Source organism: Vanessa cardui, chromosome 5 (assembly GCF_905220365.1).
Source record: "Vanessa cardui chromosome 5, ilVanCard2.1, whole genome shotgun sequence".
Classification (NCBI taxonomy): Eukaryota; Metazoa; Arthropoda; class Insecta; order Lepidoptera; family Nymphalidae; genus Vanessa; species Vanessa cardui.
Genome location: NC_061127.1, coordinates 5,525,850 through 5,542,987, shown reverse-complemented (window position 1 = coordinate 5,542,987; position 17,138 = coordinate 5,525,850). Strand labels below are relative to the sequence as shown.

The 17,138-nt window shown below is 34.1% G+C and overlaps 2 protein-coding genes across 2 annotated transcripts; one reads left to right on the top strand and one right to left on the bottom strand.

Moving 5' to 3' along the window:
* The first annotated feature begins 743 nt into the window (after positions 1-743).
* Positions 744-1,753, top strand: LOC124529958 (protein chibby homolog 1). The gene is made up of 2 exons (XM_047103917.1): positions 744-998; positions 1,520-1,753. The coding sequence occupies exons 1-2, from the start codon at positions 815-817 to the stop codon at positions 1,729-1,731; spliced, it is 396 nt and encodes a 131-aa protein (XP_046959873.1). The 5' UTR covers positions 744-814; the 3' UTR covers positions 1,732-1,753.
* A 3,694-nt stretch (positions 1,754-5,447) lies between these two features.
* Positions 5,448-16,778, bottom strand: LOC124529797 (DNA topoisomerase 3-alpha). Its single transcript, XM_047103713.1, has 15 exons — positions 16,397-16,778; positions 15,700-15,909; positions 15,066-15,318; positions 14,739-14,909; positions 13,963-14,138; positions 13,014-13,296; positions 12,030-12,241; positions 11,464-11,575; positions 10,235-10,461; positions 9,374-9,509; positions 8,769-8,932; positions 7,579-8,053; positions 6,952-7,186; positions 6,387-6,499; positions 5,448-5,620 (listed from the first exon to the last, which is right to left on the bottom strand). Exons 1-15 carry the CDS (start codon positions 16,568-16,570, stop codon positions 5,448-5,450), a joined length of 3,114 nt encoding a protein of 1,037 aa, XP_046959669.1. The 5' UTR covers positions 16,571-16,778.
* Positions 16,779-17,138: the final 360 nt, after the last annotated feature.

Below are 17,138 nucleotides of genomic sequence, written 5' to 3'. Positions count from 1 at the left end.
AGCAATACACAACACACAAAAAAAAAAGCCAGTACGCCACGCCACGCACTTATTTCCTTTATACTCAACAAGTGAAAGACCGTTTTACGGAGCATGAATAAAAACGTGGAAGGCTCAACGAAATTCAATAAATTAAAAGTCTAATAAATAATAACACAGTGATTATAACCATTCATGGATTATTTTCGCTTGGTTGACCAGTGTCACGCCGATACATTCAGTAGTTAAAAAAAGTATATAGAAGATTTCAGGTTACCCATTGTCATAAATTAAAAATCCTTTTCTTTACGCGTTTGGGCGCGAAAACATCTGTACTATATTTAGTATAAACATTGCACCCGTGCGAAGCCGAGGTGGGTTGCTAGTACTAGTAAGTTCTAATGGGCACATTGACATTAGACATAATTTAAGTAAGTCCCTACCTTTGTTAAAATAACTAATTTTGATTTCTATAAATGTTTTTCAATAGATATACGTTATTTTATTTATATACAGCCACAGATAACAAAAATAAAATAAAAAATAATTACTGACCCTATGCCTATAAAACTTATATCGGAAATGGAAAACCTCAAGAGAGTAAAAATTAAACAAACTTGAATAAAAAAAGTAAGTACTCATTATGATGCCTAGGCAGGATATACCGGTAAGTCATAAGGTTCATATCGGTAGTATGAACCCAGCCTAACCCTTAACTACTTAATTATGATATTCGTTACCATAGCAACTTTATTGTCGACAACAAAATATGTGTAATTGTTGATAAAGAGGACATCAGATCCTGGTAGATAGTTATTGAAATAAATTCAATAAAATGCCATTATTTAGTAATAAATTTTCACCAAAAACTATTCCTGTTAGAAAACAAGACACTTGTGTTATAAAAAATGAATTAGGCAGTGAATACGCATCAAAAGAATTGTCTATTGATATAGAACCACTCAAGTTGAAATTAGGCGATTTTGAATTGTCTTTCGAAGAAGGACAATGGATACCTGGTAATCATTTCACTCTTCATTTCCTAGTAGCTACAGAAGGTTCGATATTTATACATATATACAGCAGTTCCCTCTGCCCTATTACCATTTCCGTATGTACAGATAATATTCCCTTTTTCTCATATTAATAATCACAAATGACAAACTTTCGACTTATTGTTGTTATTCCTATATTTGCTTATATTTAATTATATTTATCTATTATGAAATTTATCTATTAAGAATTTGCAGAGGAAAAAAGTAGATACAAGTTTATTTTGGATTAAGTTGTACTTAACAATGTTTTATTGTTGTTATATTTCATCATAAGTGTTTTCCACTGCCATGCATATTGGCGCCGTAAGACATATCAACCATTTTTGATACTGGAAACTTAGATTGTGCATGTAAATACGCTGGCATACTCACCTTTCAAAGTGACTTACAAGTATATTAAATATTGCTCTTCGGTTATAGAATTTCGTGAGTTGGTACCTACTAAGAAGTAAAAAAAAAAAACATAAAATTAAACTTTTTAATAGCTTCAGGCAGAGCAGGCGCTGCGCACAAAGAGAATATTCGTTTGAAAAAAGAATTAGAGCAACTTGAAGAAGAAAATAACATGCTGCGACTAAAATTTGAAATATTACTCGACATGATGACGGATAAGACGATTGAAGCTGAACAACAGGAAATGCAACGAGCTCAAAGCTTGGGATCATTGAAGCCAAAGAGTAAAAAGCAGAAATGGTAGCTGTAGTAAGCGAGTCAAAGTAACTGTAGATAAGTTAAGGTACATATATTTTTAGTTTAAAAATTCAGCAAATGTTTCCTGTCGCTAAATCTTATTTATCGCCTAGATTTTTCTGTAATTAATAACATTTATCCACCATAATCACAAAATCAGTTTTTAAAAAAAATCGTTGTAGGAGGGAATGAAGTTAATGACTGTAATATTTGATAGCAATTTGTAAAACTATACCGACACCGACTCCAAATATAACAATAATTATAACTACATGATATAATCGTTAATCGACTTTTAAATAGTCTAATATTTTTCATTTCATTTAACTTAGGAAGACTCTAAAAAATATGTTGAATACGCAATTATTTTTATTACTTTTTCGTGCATATTCATTTGTTTTAAAATAGTGTTTTGTTTGAAGTCGGTTTTTCTTTTTGTTAAAATTTTTATTTATTTTTTGATTTTAAGTGAAGCTGATGTTGACTAACTATTTTTTTTTTAATATGGATAGATTAAGCGTTCCGTTTATATGAGTCAGAAACTACTTCGAGGACAATTTCAAAGGAAACTTGCGAATAAAGCAAAAATAGACTTTCGAAAATGCGGATTTAATACGTCACGCGGCGTAAACTACAAGGATCCCTCGAAAGAGCTGTAATCGAACTCAGCAAAATAACTTTGAAAAAACCCACTATATTTCGTACATCATATGACATCACATCACATACACAAAATTTGATTAAAGAAAGTAAGAAATTCTGTCCCATATCGCACCCTAACTACGAGCCGTATAGGAGTTCCATCACTACATAGTATAAAACAAAGTCGCTTTCTCTGTCCCTATATCTTTAAATCTACGCAACGGATTTTGATGCGGTTTTTTTTAAAATATAGTGTGATTCCAGGAGAAGGTTGTTATATATAATACATGAACAATATAGTAAAGAAACACTGATAATTTTAGAAGTTTGCGATGTGATGTCGTAAATAAACAAATTCTGTAGTATATTTAGTATCAGTATTGCACCCGTGCGAAGCCGGGGTGGGTAGCTAGTTGATTATAATATTCGACTATGATAATTACATTAACATAACCACATTACGGAAGGTGACTCAAATATCCAAATAACCTATAAATAAAAGATTCGACTGAGTATCGCTAACGTGCTCCTCAGAATTGTTCCGTTCCCTTCCGTTTCGTTACTTTGTCATGGATCCTGTGCTCAGAACCTTACCAAACTTTCACCAAATTACCCTTGAAGTATATATTTTATAATAAAAAAAGAATTATCAAAATTGGTTAACGTGATTTTCAGTTATTCACCTATTTGTCGCGCATATACATAATGCAAATTTAAGACTTATGTCGTTTTCATATGGATACCATCATCGGAAAAAAATAAAAAAAATGGGACCCCACGGGAAGCACTACCTTTCAAACAAAAAAAAAAAATATCAAAATCGGTCCACCCAGTGAAAAGTTATGAGGTAACAAACATCAACGCAGTTAAGTATATGAGTAAAATCTTATAAATACTATGACATTCCCATATACATTTATTATATTCTCAGGATGGACGCTATTCGGAAACTGAGTATGCTCCTATTTGAAAAGCTGTTTTGTGACTTCATTTCAACCCAACCACGCTGTAAAGGCTAAGCCCCAACTACAATTACCAACTAAACAAGGAAAAAAGAAAGTTCGGACTCTATCATCAAATGTTCATTTAAAAGGGATCAGTTGCCAAATTATTAGGAAATTAAGATGTCTTTGTAGCAATATATAATATAAAATCGTACTTGTAATCCACACAAGATCACAAAAGTCAAATAAATTACATTTAATAATAATTTGACGCGATATCATTGTAGAGAGCGTGAATAATAAAACTATGATATTCTTTCGGGATTTTCAAATAAATGACGTTATGAACGTTGACGGAACTGTTATTGTAATTTTATAAAAAAATTAAGTGGATATAAATTGTCAAGTGCAAACGTGTTGTATTATAAATGGCATATAAATTAGAAACTCTTGGTGCACAAATATTTGTAAATAGACCATGACAGATTTAATTCCCAGGAAAAAGCACACTTTAAATTAAAAATACAGAAAAGGTACATAAAAAGTTCATGTAAATGAGATAAAACATCTTATTTAAATATGAAAAAACCACAAAATGGATATATTAATATCAAGGAAAGATACACAACTATATAATATTATATTAAGCCTACAAATCTACGAGTATTGGGAATTAACCATTCAAATATAAGTCATTCAGACTTATACGTTTGAACTGTAGTAATTTATTACATCATAACCTTGTAATATAATAGTATTGTATAATGATCTTAACACAAAAAAACAACGTTTTATTTTAGTATTTATTTTATTAACAAAAATACAAATTAACTATTAAGTTAAATTCGATTGATGTAGAATAAACTATGTTTGTTCTCTTTAAGCCTTTCATTTATATAACTATATAACATAACATTACTCGTATCACAGGCTGTTTAAACATTTGTATGAACACAGACTTATTTTCAGTGAGTTTCACTAAAACAAAATTTTCTGCGCCACATTTTTTCTTCAAATGCAAATATTATGAATATGGCACAATATGAACGTTTGAATTATATGACTTTAAAACAATACTAATTTGTTCAAAACTTATCTACGTCATTAAAAATTAAAACAATAAGTAAGCGTAACGTAAGCGAAAGTTTGGAAATCTTATCACTATTGAATCTTGTTGTCGCCCGCGGCTTCACTCGTGTTTTAGGGGGTTGGTTGTCATATCGCTCAACCAGAACGACATCGTCACAATTGCAAAAAACTCTAAAATGACTTTTTCATTCCAAACGATCTCATTTCGTACATACTTACTCGTATAATATTGTCAGAATTATTGTTTGGGTTGGATTGGATCTCGTCTATATCACATATAAAGTTTTTACAGACCTGTTTCAATAGTTTTTGATTGACATCTATTTAACAATAATTCTGACAATATTACACTAGAAAGTGTGAACGAAATGAGTTCGTTTGAAATGAAAAAGTCATTTTAGAGATTTTTGCAATTGTGACGATGTCGTTCTGGATAAGCGATATGTTAGACAAAAAAAAACGTAGCCTATGTCTTTCTTTGAAGTTCAAGTTTGCTTCAGAACAAAATTTCAAAATTTCGATTCATTGGTATGGTTTTGAAAGAGTGACAGACAGACAGAGTTACTTTCACATTTACATTGTTAATATAAATTTATTTCAGAAATTTAATGACTTCTATATGTGATTATGTTTCCAAAATACCTTACGTATGAGATAATATATAATATATAAAAAGCCGAGATGGCCCAGTGGTTAGAACACGTGCATCTTAACCGATGATTGCGGGTTCAAACCCAGGCAAGCACCGCTGTTTCATGTGCTTAATTTGTCTTTATAATTCATCTCGTGCTTTGCGGTGAAGGAAAACATCGTGAGGAAACCTGTGTGACAAACTTCATAGAAATTCTGCCACATGTGTATTCCACCAACCCGCATTGGAACAGCGTGGTGGAATATGTTCCAAGCCCTCTCCTCAAAAAGGGAGAGTAGGCCTTTAGCCCAGCAGTGGGAAATTTACAGGCTGTTACTTTCCTTTTTTTACTTTTATGAGATAATTGACTCTCGCCTTCAATATGTACAAGGTCCCAACGGCGTGTGGTTCGATAACTTAGGTCTCTGCGTCGGGGCAGCGGTTCCTCGTGTGCCCCTCGCGGCGGCACAGGCCGCAGCGCCGCGCCCCGCCCTCCGCGCGCGCCGCACCCCGCGCCCCGCCCCGCCCCGCGCCCCGCCCCGCGCCCCGCGCCGCCCCTCGCCCGCCGCCGCGAGTCGCGCCGCGCCACTCTGAAACGACACTTACTCAGTGATACCAACTTAGAAATTTTTTTACCAAAATTTAGGGAGAATTTAAGGGATACACTTATTTCTATTAAACTAAAAATAAACTAAGAAAAACAAATAGTAATGTAAAATAAATAATAAAAAAAATGTAAACCTATATGTGAAATTTCTTCTCAAAACTTTAGGGATTGTTAATCGATATTTAGCCTCAGGCGAGTTTGAGATAATAGTATTAGGTACAAGCGCACGTAATTCGCTGCAATGGATCGAGGCACAAAGGTCAATTATCTGGAATCTCATGCATATCAGTGAAGTAAATTTAATGTATTATTCCGAAGTTCGTTTTATAAAGCAGTAATAAAAAAACGTTACCTAGCCACATAAACGAGAAATTCATTTAAGATTTTATCACTATCATATGAATTCATTTTTCATATTTTATAGATAAGATTTTAATATCGTGTTAGGAAGTATCGGATGACGACGAGTGTTGCTGGCTTTAGACCGAATGGTCTTGAGAGCCGGACTCAACAATTCGAAAATATATATATTAATATTAAGTTCGAAAAAGTTATTATGTAAATTTTCCTTACATGTAGCAAGTAGTTTTTATCTATTTTTATTTTTAAAGCCTGTACTTTGAGTTTTCATACTTTGCGGGTCGTACAAAATATCAAAATCTTGGACTGGGATTAGACACTAGGACTCAACTATCAATTGAGATTGGTGAATGGATCTCGTCTATATCACATATAAAGTTTTTACAGACCTGTGTTCGTTTCACCGTCAGCCCATTGGAAAAAAGTGCATCGCGAACTGAAGTCTTTAGAACATCCATAAAATGGCCGGCCTTTATTTGGTCCCTCTTTCTGTACTGTTATTCTGTAAAAGACGTTATAATTATTTATTTAAACCCAGAATTAATTATATTTATTGTAAAACTAGAAACGTGTACAAAAAGTTTGTATTTATGATACTAAAGATTGAACTGATGACTATGCGAGTTTCTTGCCGTTTCTTCTCGCTAAAAGCTGCTTTCCGAAACGGTGGTAGTATTTAATTGTTGACGATTCAAAACCTCTTCATTGTGAAGTTTACTTGAATAAAATTGATTTGATTTGATTTGATTTGATTTGATGGTAAGTGGTCACCACCGCCCACAGACACTGGCAATGGGAGAAATATTAACCATTTATTTTGTTGTCAATGCGCCCTCGACCTTGGTAACTAAGATGTTTTGTCCTTCGTGCCTTTAGATTGACTAGCTCAATATCTTGTGTAAGTAATACCCAGATTATTCAGCACAGGTATTTACGGTAGTATAAAATACCTACCTTTTACAGGGCATATTGCAATTGCACATAACAGTTTCGTCGTCCTGATGGGTATCGTTCGTCGGAAAACTTGACGGTTCCCCCCAGGTATTAGTAGTAGAGTTACTGTGGTATCCTGAACTAGAGGACGATGTATCGGATCGGTTTGGAACGGTTTCGCCTGACTCAGGTGCCCAGAGGAAGAAATCGCAGCCGCCATTATCTAAGCCTGCTGGACACTTGTAGAATTTCTTGCCTACAATAATAAAAATCAATGTTATCTATATATATAAATTAATTTAGACATCACATGCATTACTCTGATCCCAATGTTAGTAGCTAAAGCATTTGTGTTATGGAAAATCCGAAGTAACGACGGTACCACAAACACCGATACCCAAGACAACATTAACAACTAATGAACTTTTTCTACATCGACTCGGCCGGGAATCGAACCCGAGATTTCGGAGTGACGTACCCCTAAAAACCGGTGTACACACTATTCGACCACTGAAGTCGTCAAAGGTGAATCGATGATGAAATAAAATAATGTGAAAAAAAAATATTCAAAACTAATTAATAATTATTTTTACAATAAGTAACTAATGTATAATTCAGATGCTGTAAATGAATTGAAACAAATGTTACCATGATTTGCGTTTTGTTTCCGTACAGTGAGCAATATAGCAGGTTTGTTACAGCCACAGAAAACGTTATTTTCTTCGCCACTCCCTGTGCTGCTTGCTGTCTGTATTCTAGGAGGATTCGTGCTATTGTTATTCGTTGGTATACTTAGACTGGGTGTCGTTGCATTTTGAGCTCTATTTACAGTAGGTGGCGGTACAAATTGCCTTGGCTGATTTGAGATATTTTGTCGATTTACAGAAGTATTCGTTTGAATAGTATTAGCGTTTCTGTTATTGGTGGAAGTGACTACATTTGACTGTGTAGTTGGTGCCCTGTTATTTCCGGATACATTTTTAACAGTGGAAATGTTAACTTTTAATAATTCTAGGAAAGTCATGTCGCAGCCGCCTATACAACCGATGTATGGCGGCGGGTACATGTGGCTTATGGAATTATTTCTCCATTCGAATTTTAATTTCTTATAACTCGGTCCACACTGAAAATCAAAAATAATTTTATTCAAGCAGGCTTTTCGTGCATTTTTGAATCGTCATTTAACAAGTAAATTAAGTGAAGCTACCGCCGGTTCGAAAAGTAGATTGTACTGAGAAGAACCGGCAAGAAACAAAGTTATTTTATAAAACAAGTTATTTAAAACAGCTATATAATAGTCAGCGAAATTACGATTGCGGTATGTTCAAATCGAAGTTAAAGCGTTATACAGAAGTTGCTTATTAATCTGCCTTAGCTTAGTTAGTAGAAGTAATAGTAGGGTAGTCAGTTGTTTAAAAAAATAGTCTAATCAGGTATTGTGAGAAACTGATATTTTTTTTTTTGTTAATTAAGTATCAATCCATCCACATCGTCGATACACAGTATAAAAAAAGTCGCTTGAACCGCTTCACTCTTTACAATCTAATAAAGAGTAGATATATATGTATATGTCACAATAAGATTACAAAATTCCGGCCAGTCAGGAAGAGCTTTTGACAGTTGACAATTTCAAGCAGGACAGATTGTAATCTAACAGTTAAACTTCGATAGATTACAATATAGCGAAAAAATAATGCGTTAAATTGCAATCATATTTGACGGTTCATAATATTTCGACAGTTTACTATCTGACGAGATAGATTATAATCTAACGAATTTTGTAATTTTACGGTGACATATATAATAATCTATTATTAGAGCTAATAAACTCAACTTACCGATTCGCAAGACTCGGGAAGAACGTCTATCGTTTTCACGATTGTCGGGAGCCAGACTGCGTTCTTGCATTTTGGATAAGAAATGCAACTTATATAAAATTTATCGGCGTTGTTCTTTTGCTGTTTTACAATCATGTCGGAATTGCATTTTGGACACTTAAACACTAAAAAGGAAAATAGGATGTAGTCTTTTATCATTAAAGTTATTAAATCTCGTGAACAAGACATTCGTAGACAATGTCGAAATATCGAGCTCCACCGAACAAAAATAAAAAACATGGTAAATATCCTGAAATTAATAACTTTAATAATAAAAATAACCATGTTAATTTAAAATCCTATAGTCTTTTATCGTCGAGAATAGAAAGCATGAATTGAAAAACTTTAAGAGCGATTTATTTAAATAATCCGATATGGCGGCGCGGCGGTTTATACAAATCAATTAAAACCTTTTTACAGATTTTTATAATCTGTTGGATTTCATTTTGTATTTAAAAGACCATAGAAGAACATGGAGTTATAATAATTATTATGTTATTATGTTAACAAGTTACTTTTCTTTTGTTTCTCAGAAATATTTAAAAAGTATGTTATTATAATATTACCTGGCGGCAATGATACAAAGGTTTCAACAGTAGGCGTGTACTCTACGGCTTGCTCGGACAGCCTCCCGGCCAGGGCCTCGTCTATTTTATTTGCCTCAGCCGTTACTGTCAAATACACTTCCTTGTATTTTGCTATCTGAAATTAATACATTTTTGAAAATCAATCGGCAGGGTTAATGTTAAGCTAACTATTTTACATATTAAATTAAAATATACTATAAAATATTTCTAAAGCAAGATCAAACAAATACACAAAAGAAAGTTGCACGCTGTCCTAATGACAGAATTAAACCGGGAGATGATAATGACAAAATATTTGGTCATTTGTACCAGTATGGCGTTCGATTAAAGCCCACGCGATTGGGCCGCCGGTACGAGCGGTATGACCGTCATTTTCCTTTTTGCCTTTAAGTAATTAGACCACTGAAGAACCGCCATACTGGTACAAATGACCAAATATATATATATATATATATATATATATATATATATATATATATATATATATATATATATATATTTTATGTTATAGGTTGGCGGACGAGCATATGGGCCACCTGATGGAAAGTGGTCACCATCACCCATAGACAATGACACTGTAAGATATATTACCTTACATCGTCAATGTGCCACCAACCTTGGGAACTAAGATGTTATGTCCCTTGTGCTGTGGTTACACTGGCTCACTCACCCTTCAGACCGGAACACAACAATACTGAGTACTGTGATTTGGCGGTAGAATAACTGATGAGTGGGTGGTACCTACCCAGACGGGCTTGCACAAAGCTCTACCACTCAGTTTGTCATTATCATCTCCCGGTCTAAAAGGATTAGGGATCTCGGGTGTGGGCTTGCACCGACCTGCTCCGCTAGTACGTGCGCGGCGCGCTTGCGGCCCTCGCTGACGGCGCGCAGGTCTGCCTCCAGCGCGGCGCGCAGGTGTGGCCGCGCCAGCGCCAGCCCCATGGCGTCGTATCCCTCTACAAGCCCCATGCCCAACACGCCGGGCACGAAGTGCGCGTCCGCCAGCGTCACGTACGAGCGGCTCTTGATGGTCTCGATGTGCTCAGCGTGCGTCGCGTCCGTACCTGCGGGCACGTGACGTTACGCTAAGACTCCGAACGGTTCGGTATTTGGACGACTTATGGTATCGGACCACAGATCCAGGGTTGCAGATGCCTATTCACATAATTCCCCAAAAATGTATAAAGGGAAAAAATCATGTTTTTATGTGTTATGTTTGTTTTTCATTACCTAACAATAAAATCCAATTTTCGAGTTAAATTTCGTTAAATCAGACTAGTCATGGTTACTGACGACCCTTTTTTTTTTTTTTCGTTGCATCAGACTAGTCTAGTGGTTAATGTCTGTATATAGTGTGTTTTTGTTACTATGCTAACCAATAATCGACTACAATTCAATTTTTGTACTAACTAAAAGACGGGTAAACAGTCAATTACGGATCGTTTTGATATCAAACGCATAAGTATAAATTCCCCTCATTTTCCCCACATGTGAAAATCCCCAATCGACTTACGATTCCCCACAATTTGGGGAATTCCCCACACATTGGCAACCCTGCACAGATCTAATAATCATTGAGCTTATAATACTCGAGAGTCGAGATGGCCCATTGGTTAGAACGCGTGCATCTTAACCAATGATTGCGGGTTCAAACCCAGGCAAGCACCGCTGTTTCATGAGCTTAATTTGTCTTTATAATTCATCTCGTGCTCAGCGGTGAAGGAAAACATCGTAAGGAAACCTGCATGTGACAAATTTCATAGAAATTCTGCCACATGTGTATTCCACCATTCCGCATTGGAACAGCGTGGTGGAATATGTTCCAAACCTTCTCCTCGAAGGGAGAGGAGGCCTTTAGCCCAACAGTGGAAATTTACAGGCTGTTGTTGTTTTTGTTGTTGTTGTTATAATACTCATTTGTCAGCTAATATTAGTATTATTTGTTTCATTAATAAAACCGAGTTTATTTTTATTTTTAATAATTTAATTTTTAATTTGATTTGCTAAAAGCTACTTTCATATGTCGTCCTGGACATTCGTTCTATAAGCAATATTATTAATCTTACCGATGCCATGCTTTTCCATAAGGGCTATGAGGTCTGCTTCAGTTAGAAGATTTGGTGGCGAAGTACTGCCTTCGAGCATATCAATACTCGTCGGATTGAAAATTTGCCCGGTCTGTAATTAAAAAAAAATTAACACATTAAAGTAAGCAACATTGTAATCTCAATCGTTTTCGAGTCGCAACGATCACATTAAGAAACGAAACGCTGATGCGACTGCTATTTTTTCATTAGCAACAAACAACAACAGCCTGCAAATTCCCACTGCTGGGCTAAAGGCCTCCTCTCCCTTTGAGGAGAAGGTTTGGATTTTGGAACATATTCCACCACGCTGTTCCAATGCAGGTTGGTGGAATACAGATGTGGCAGAATTTCTATGAAATTTGTCACATGCAGGTTTCCTCACGATGTTTTCCTTCACCGCTGAGCACGAGATGAATTATAAAGACAAATTAAGCACATGAATCAGCGGTGCTTGCCTAGGTTTGAACCCGCAATCATCGGTTAAGATGCACGCGTTCTAACCACTGGGTCATCTCGACTCACTCACTCAAAATATATACAAGTACCTCATATACATGTATCTCTTTAGACGACCACTTGTCGTATGGGTACACTTCCAAGTAATTACGCGCTGTTATCATGAGACCGCTCGCACTGAAAGTCTCTCTAGCCACTTCTATGTTAACTGTGGTCTCCTGTCCCTGTGCGTCCTTGGAGCAACATGCGAGGAACGAACGCACTATGAATTCATACAGACGCTGCTCGTTGCCAGATAAATCTGTAAAAATAATACTAGCCATTCAAATATAGTACAACACAAATTAGATGTAGCATCGAAAAATGCAGTGGAATGAAAAAAAACGATTACTGCCGATTTACTCAACCAATAGAAATGGCTCCCTATCGCGCCATTCGACGCTATTCGTCGCTATAGATTCGCGCGTCAGAGAAAGCAAGTGCATGTAAATCGACGCGTCAAATTGACGAATATATTACGTCATATGATATTACAAGTTATTACGTTTGTGCAAAGATCATATTCGCGTGAGAAATAAATATTGATAATTTGGGACAGCATACTCAATTTGGATGTGATCGGTTTTACGAATTTTGCCGATGCGACATCTAAGTTGTGTCGTACTATACTTACCTAAAGATATTGTAACTTTGGTTCTTAAATACAAAAGGAAGAGGTGGGATCTAATCAAAAATATTGTCTTTGGTATAGACATAGACAAATAACTTTTTTTTTAACCGACTTCAAAAAGGAGGAGGTTATTTTTTTACTAATTGTTATATTCCTAACACTCATGTAGAAATTCAGAATGATAAGTCTTGTGAGAATTTATTTTATACTTTTGGTATGATAATAGTAATTTAAGTCAAAGTTAGTCCAATTTATTATTATTTATCTAAATTGCACTTGACAGGTAAAAAGGAAAGAGATATAAATTTATTATATTATTATTAAATCTTGACTACTTTATATTTGTACAGAATTTAACTTTCACAAAACATTTGTAATAATTAATATTTAAATAATTACTTACTGCTCGCATATTTAGTTGGGTGTATGGGGGGATGAGCTTTATCACTTTTATTTCCTTGCCTCGGTGTAGGTCCGCCACTATCGAGAATGTTCTGAGCGAATGCTCCCCAATTGGGATCACCAGTCTGGTGTGCTACAAGCTGTCCCAGATTCATTTCCTTGGGAAATTCATTGGTCTCCGTACGGGGATAACTTATAAAACCTTGCGTATACAGTTTCTCGGCTATACGCATCGTCTCTTTAGCGTTTATTTTTAACTTTCGAGATGCTAATTTCTCTAATTCCTGTAAAATTAAATATTAAAATCAATTGGTATCAATTTTTGATTTTATTTTTGAAGCGTAAATGAGACTCTTGTTACAGAAAGTGTATGGAAACATTAATATTTCTTAAACTGCTAAGCTGAGTCGAGATGGCCCAGTGGTTAGAACGCGTGCATCTCAGCGGTGAAGGAAAACATCGTGAGGAAACCTGCATGTGACAAATTTCATAGAAATTCTGCCACATGTGTATTCCACCAACCCGCATTGGAACAGTGTGGTGGAATGTTTCAAACCTTCTCCTCCAAGGGAGAGGAAGCCTTTAGCCCAGCAGTGGGAATTCACAAGCTGTTGTTGTAGTTGTAAACTGCTAATAATATATTTCATTTAATATTGTCTTAAATTTTCGCGATTATTACACATTTAAATAAAACTAGTTATAACGGTTTTTAATCGCGTATATTAATTATTTTGGACGTTCATGGTCTACCCGTACCAGTCTACCCGTGACCACGAACGCTGTAAAGTGCTCGAAACGTCGGAATGTCCAAAATAATTAATATACGCGATTAAAATCCGTTATAACTAGTTTTATTTAAATACATTTCATTGCAATGTGGATGGCAAAAGCATGCTTATTTATGATTACTTGAACTTGCTAAGTCGTGATATAATTAATATTTAACATACCACTGTATCCAAGGGTAATGGTCTCCACTTTGACTTGGGTTTAGTTTTCACATTTGTGACCTTCGCCTGTGGGTTCTCCATACATATGTCATGCAGCACTTGACAGGCTTGCTGGTCAAATAGTCGTATTCTTTCCCATGAAAAATCAATACTTAAATTGTTCATTGTATGGTTAACTATAAATAAATAAAGTATATTTGTAACATCATAACAACACTAAAGATAGTTCAGAGATTTTTGTCACCATCAACTAGCGATAGCTTCACGCACAGTTGTGGAGGGCGTGGCCTATGAACTGTTCAGTACACTCCACAAGATGTATTAAAATCATATTATATTCCAATGATGTTTTAGTAAACAGATATGTTATTAACGCGCAAAAAGTGAAGACTAGAAAACGTCCTAATTGGGACGTTTGCCTTTAGTCGTTTTACATAGTAATACGTTATAATACATCATAATTACGTAGTAATAAGTTTTGCGTAATTGAAACATCTAGTTATCCCTTTTACTTATTGTTTTTATCAAGCTATCCTTTTTACTTTTAACGAAATGTAAAAATAAACGGTCCCCGGCGCGGCACACTTTTTTCTGTTGTCTAGTATGGATATAACATATCTGTTTATTAGAATATCATTGTTATAATCATAATCATTTTAGTTATTTATTATATTGACATGAAAGAGCAACAAACTTTAAACATAAATTTAAACAAAAGCTTTATTGTCATATTTTGAAAAAAAAAAAGATATATTATTAATTATCTCTGTTTTTACCTTTTATCTTCCAAAACATCTCTGTAACAAAATTTTCAATAGCTCTATATCTCTCCACAACAAACCCCAATGTCGGGAACTGACAGGACCCATAGCTAACTAAATTTTGTGCTAATGTAGCTGGAAATACTTTTTGTAGTCTAAGAGTTTGAAATCTAGTAAAAGCTGCACCTAAAAATTTAAAACTTTCAAGTAAATAAACTAGTAATTATGCCATAATACAATATTTAATGTAACCTCCTTTGAACAAATTTGATTGTCTACATAAAAAGCATAAATTTAATAAACATAAAAAAGAAAAGTAATTGTAATAACCAAGATCTTTACCTATCCGTAAATCTAATTCTTGTCTGACATCCACTGCATCGCTGATATTCTTGTTAGGTTGTGCCAAGTTCTGCAGTGCTCTCCATACAGACACAGATGTTATCTCAGAGAACTTAGCTCTATATATTTTAAGATTGCTTTTTACAGCAGTACAAACATCAATAATCTCGAAACCAATATTTTCGCCTTCTCTATCACAATCAGTCCATATAATAAGGCCTTGACAGCTACGTACTTCTCTTTCTAAAGTTTTCTATAGATAAAGAATAAACAATTTTTATTTAAAAAAATATAGATAGGATTATTAATTAATTTATAACTTGTGACTCTTGGAATAATTTAATTAAAAATATTCCAAACATCCAAATCATTTTAAGGATTTAAGTGATGGTTTAATAAAGAAAAAATTCAAAATTATGTGAAATAATTATGTACTAATAAACTATAATAGTCTTTTTCTAATTATTAGTAACCATTTATATAGACAATTGTTAAATTACCCATTAGGTCATTAGTTATATTAAAAAAAAATTTTTTTATTAATTAGTTATTAATTCTAAGAAATATCTTTATAAAGATTAATAAAAATACACAGACAATAAAACTCTAAAAGAAGATAGAAAATGTGTTTCACCTTAATTTTCTCATAATTCTCAGGACAATGTTTGAAAACAGGTGCATCAAAGAGAGACAAAGGATTACAAGATTGCCAATGTTTATAGGCACTAACAAATTCCAAGCCCAAAAGGTGTCCCGACACTGAAGTCATTACCATTTGACACTTCTGACCCATGACCTCAGACTCAAATTCATAAATCTTATTAAATTGAGATAATCCTTCCCGCTGAAACAATAAAGTTATTTAATAAACATTATTCATATAAATAAATAAGATAATAAATTATTCTTATAAAGAAATATTAAGGAACTTTATTTTTGTTGCAATTGCTTTAAAATATAGACTTTTTATGATATATATTATTCATAATTAAATGCTGGAGTCCCTTTTTTAATCTCAAGAACTATATTACTTTTCTCTGCTCAAGAGCTACTTATTTTGAGAATTGTTTATTTATATTTGGTAATATATTTTAATATTATAATGTTCAGGGTCTTAGTTCCACTCACTAAGACCCTGAACATTATAATATTAAATTCCTTGTATAGTGGGAATAACTATAGGATGGAATGTATGAAAGCTATTGTAGCATTTATTTTTCTACATAAATTTTAATTAAAATTAAATTTTACACAGCCTATCACCACCACAGCGGAAAAATGAGGGGAATATAATAATAAATATAATAATAAGGCGATGAGATGAACCATACCCGTCTTGATGTTCCTCTTGATAAGTGCATTGCAATATTTTTAGCGGCATCGTTTTTTTCAGCAACATTGAGGTATTTCATTATTTCAGTCTTAAAACGCGATATAACAACTAGATTCTTATTGTTTACCAATAATAACTTTCGTAAAAAGTCATTCTTTAACAGATATTTCATATTTTTATCATAACAAGAGATTAATTTAATGTTTTTTTCTTAATTAGAATTGTACAATGTACAGTAGCTTTTATCAAGGTTTTGTCTCGCCTCTCTAGAAAATCTAAAATCTCAGAAATTAAGTAAGAATTTAGTAACTGTAATGTATAATATTGCCGCCAAAATCCTAAAAATACTAAAATTTGAAGTACATCAACAAGTTTGACAAATTCAGCTAAATGACAATTGACATTTGATAAGTTAACTTGATTGAACTAGGACCGTACCGTAGACAACGATCCAAGAGTCAAGACGCGCACAAAGAGTATACAAGCATCATTCGGTAGGTTAAGCGACATCGATAGATAGACACATCATGCAAATGAAAAATTGCAATAAAATCTCGTGTTAGAAGAAAATCGAATAATAAACTGGAATAGTTTATGCAAATTATAGCCTTATTTATCCCGTCAGCAGAATTTAATACGGTACTGTATATATTTGATCAATGGTTAATAGTTATTCAGTCTATAACAGATGGAACTAATATTTTGGTTATCAATGCGATATGTAATTAACTCAAATTGTT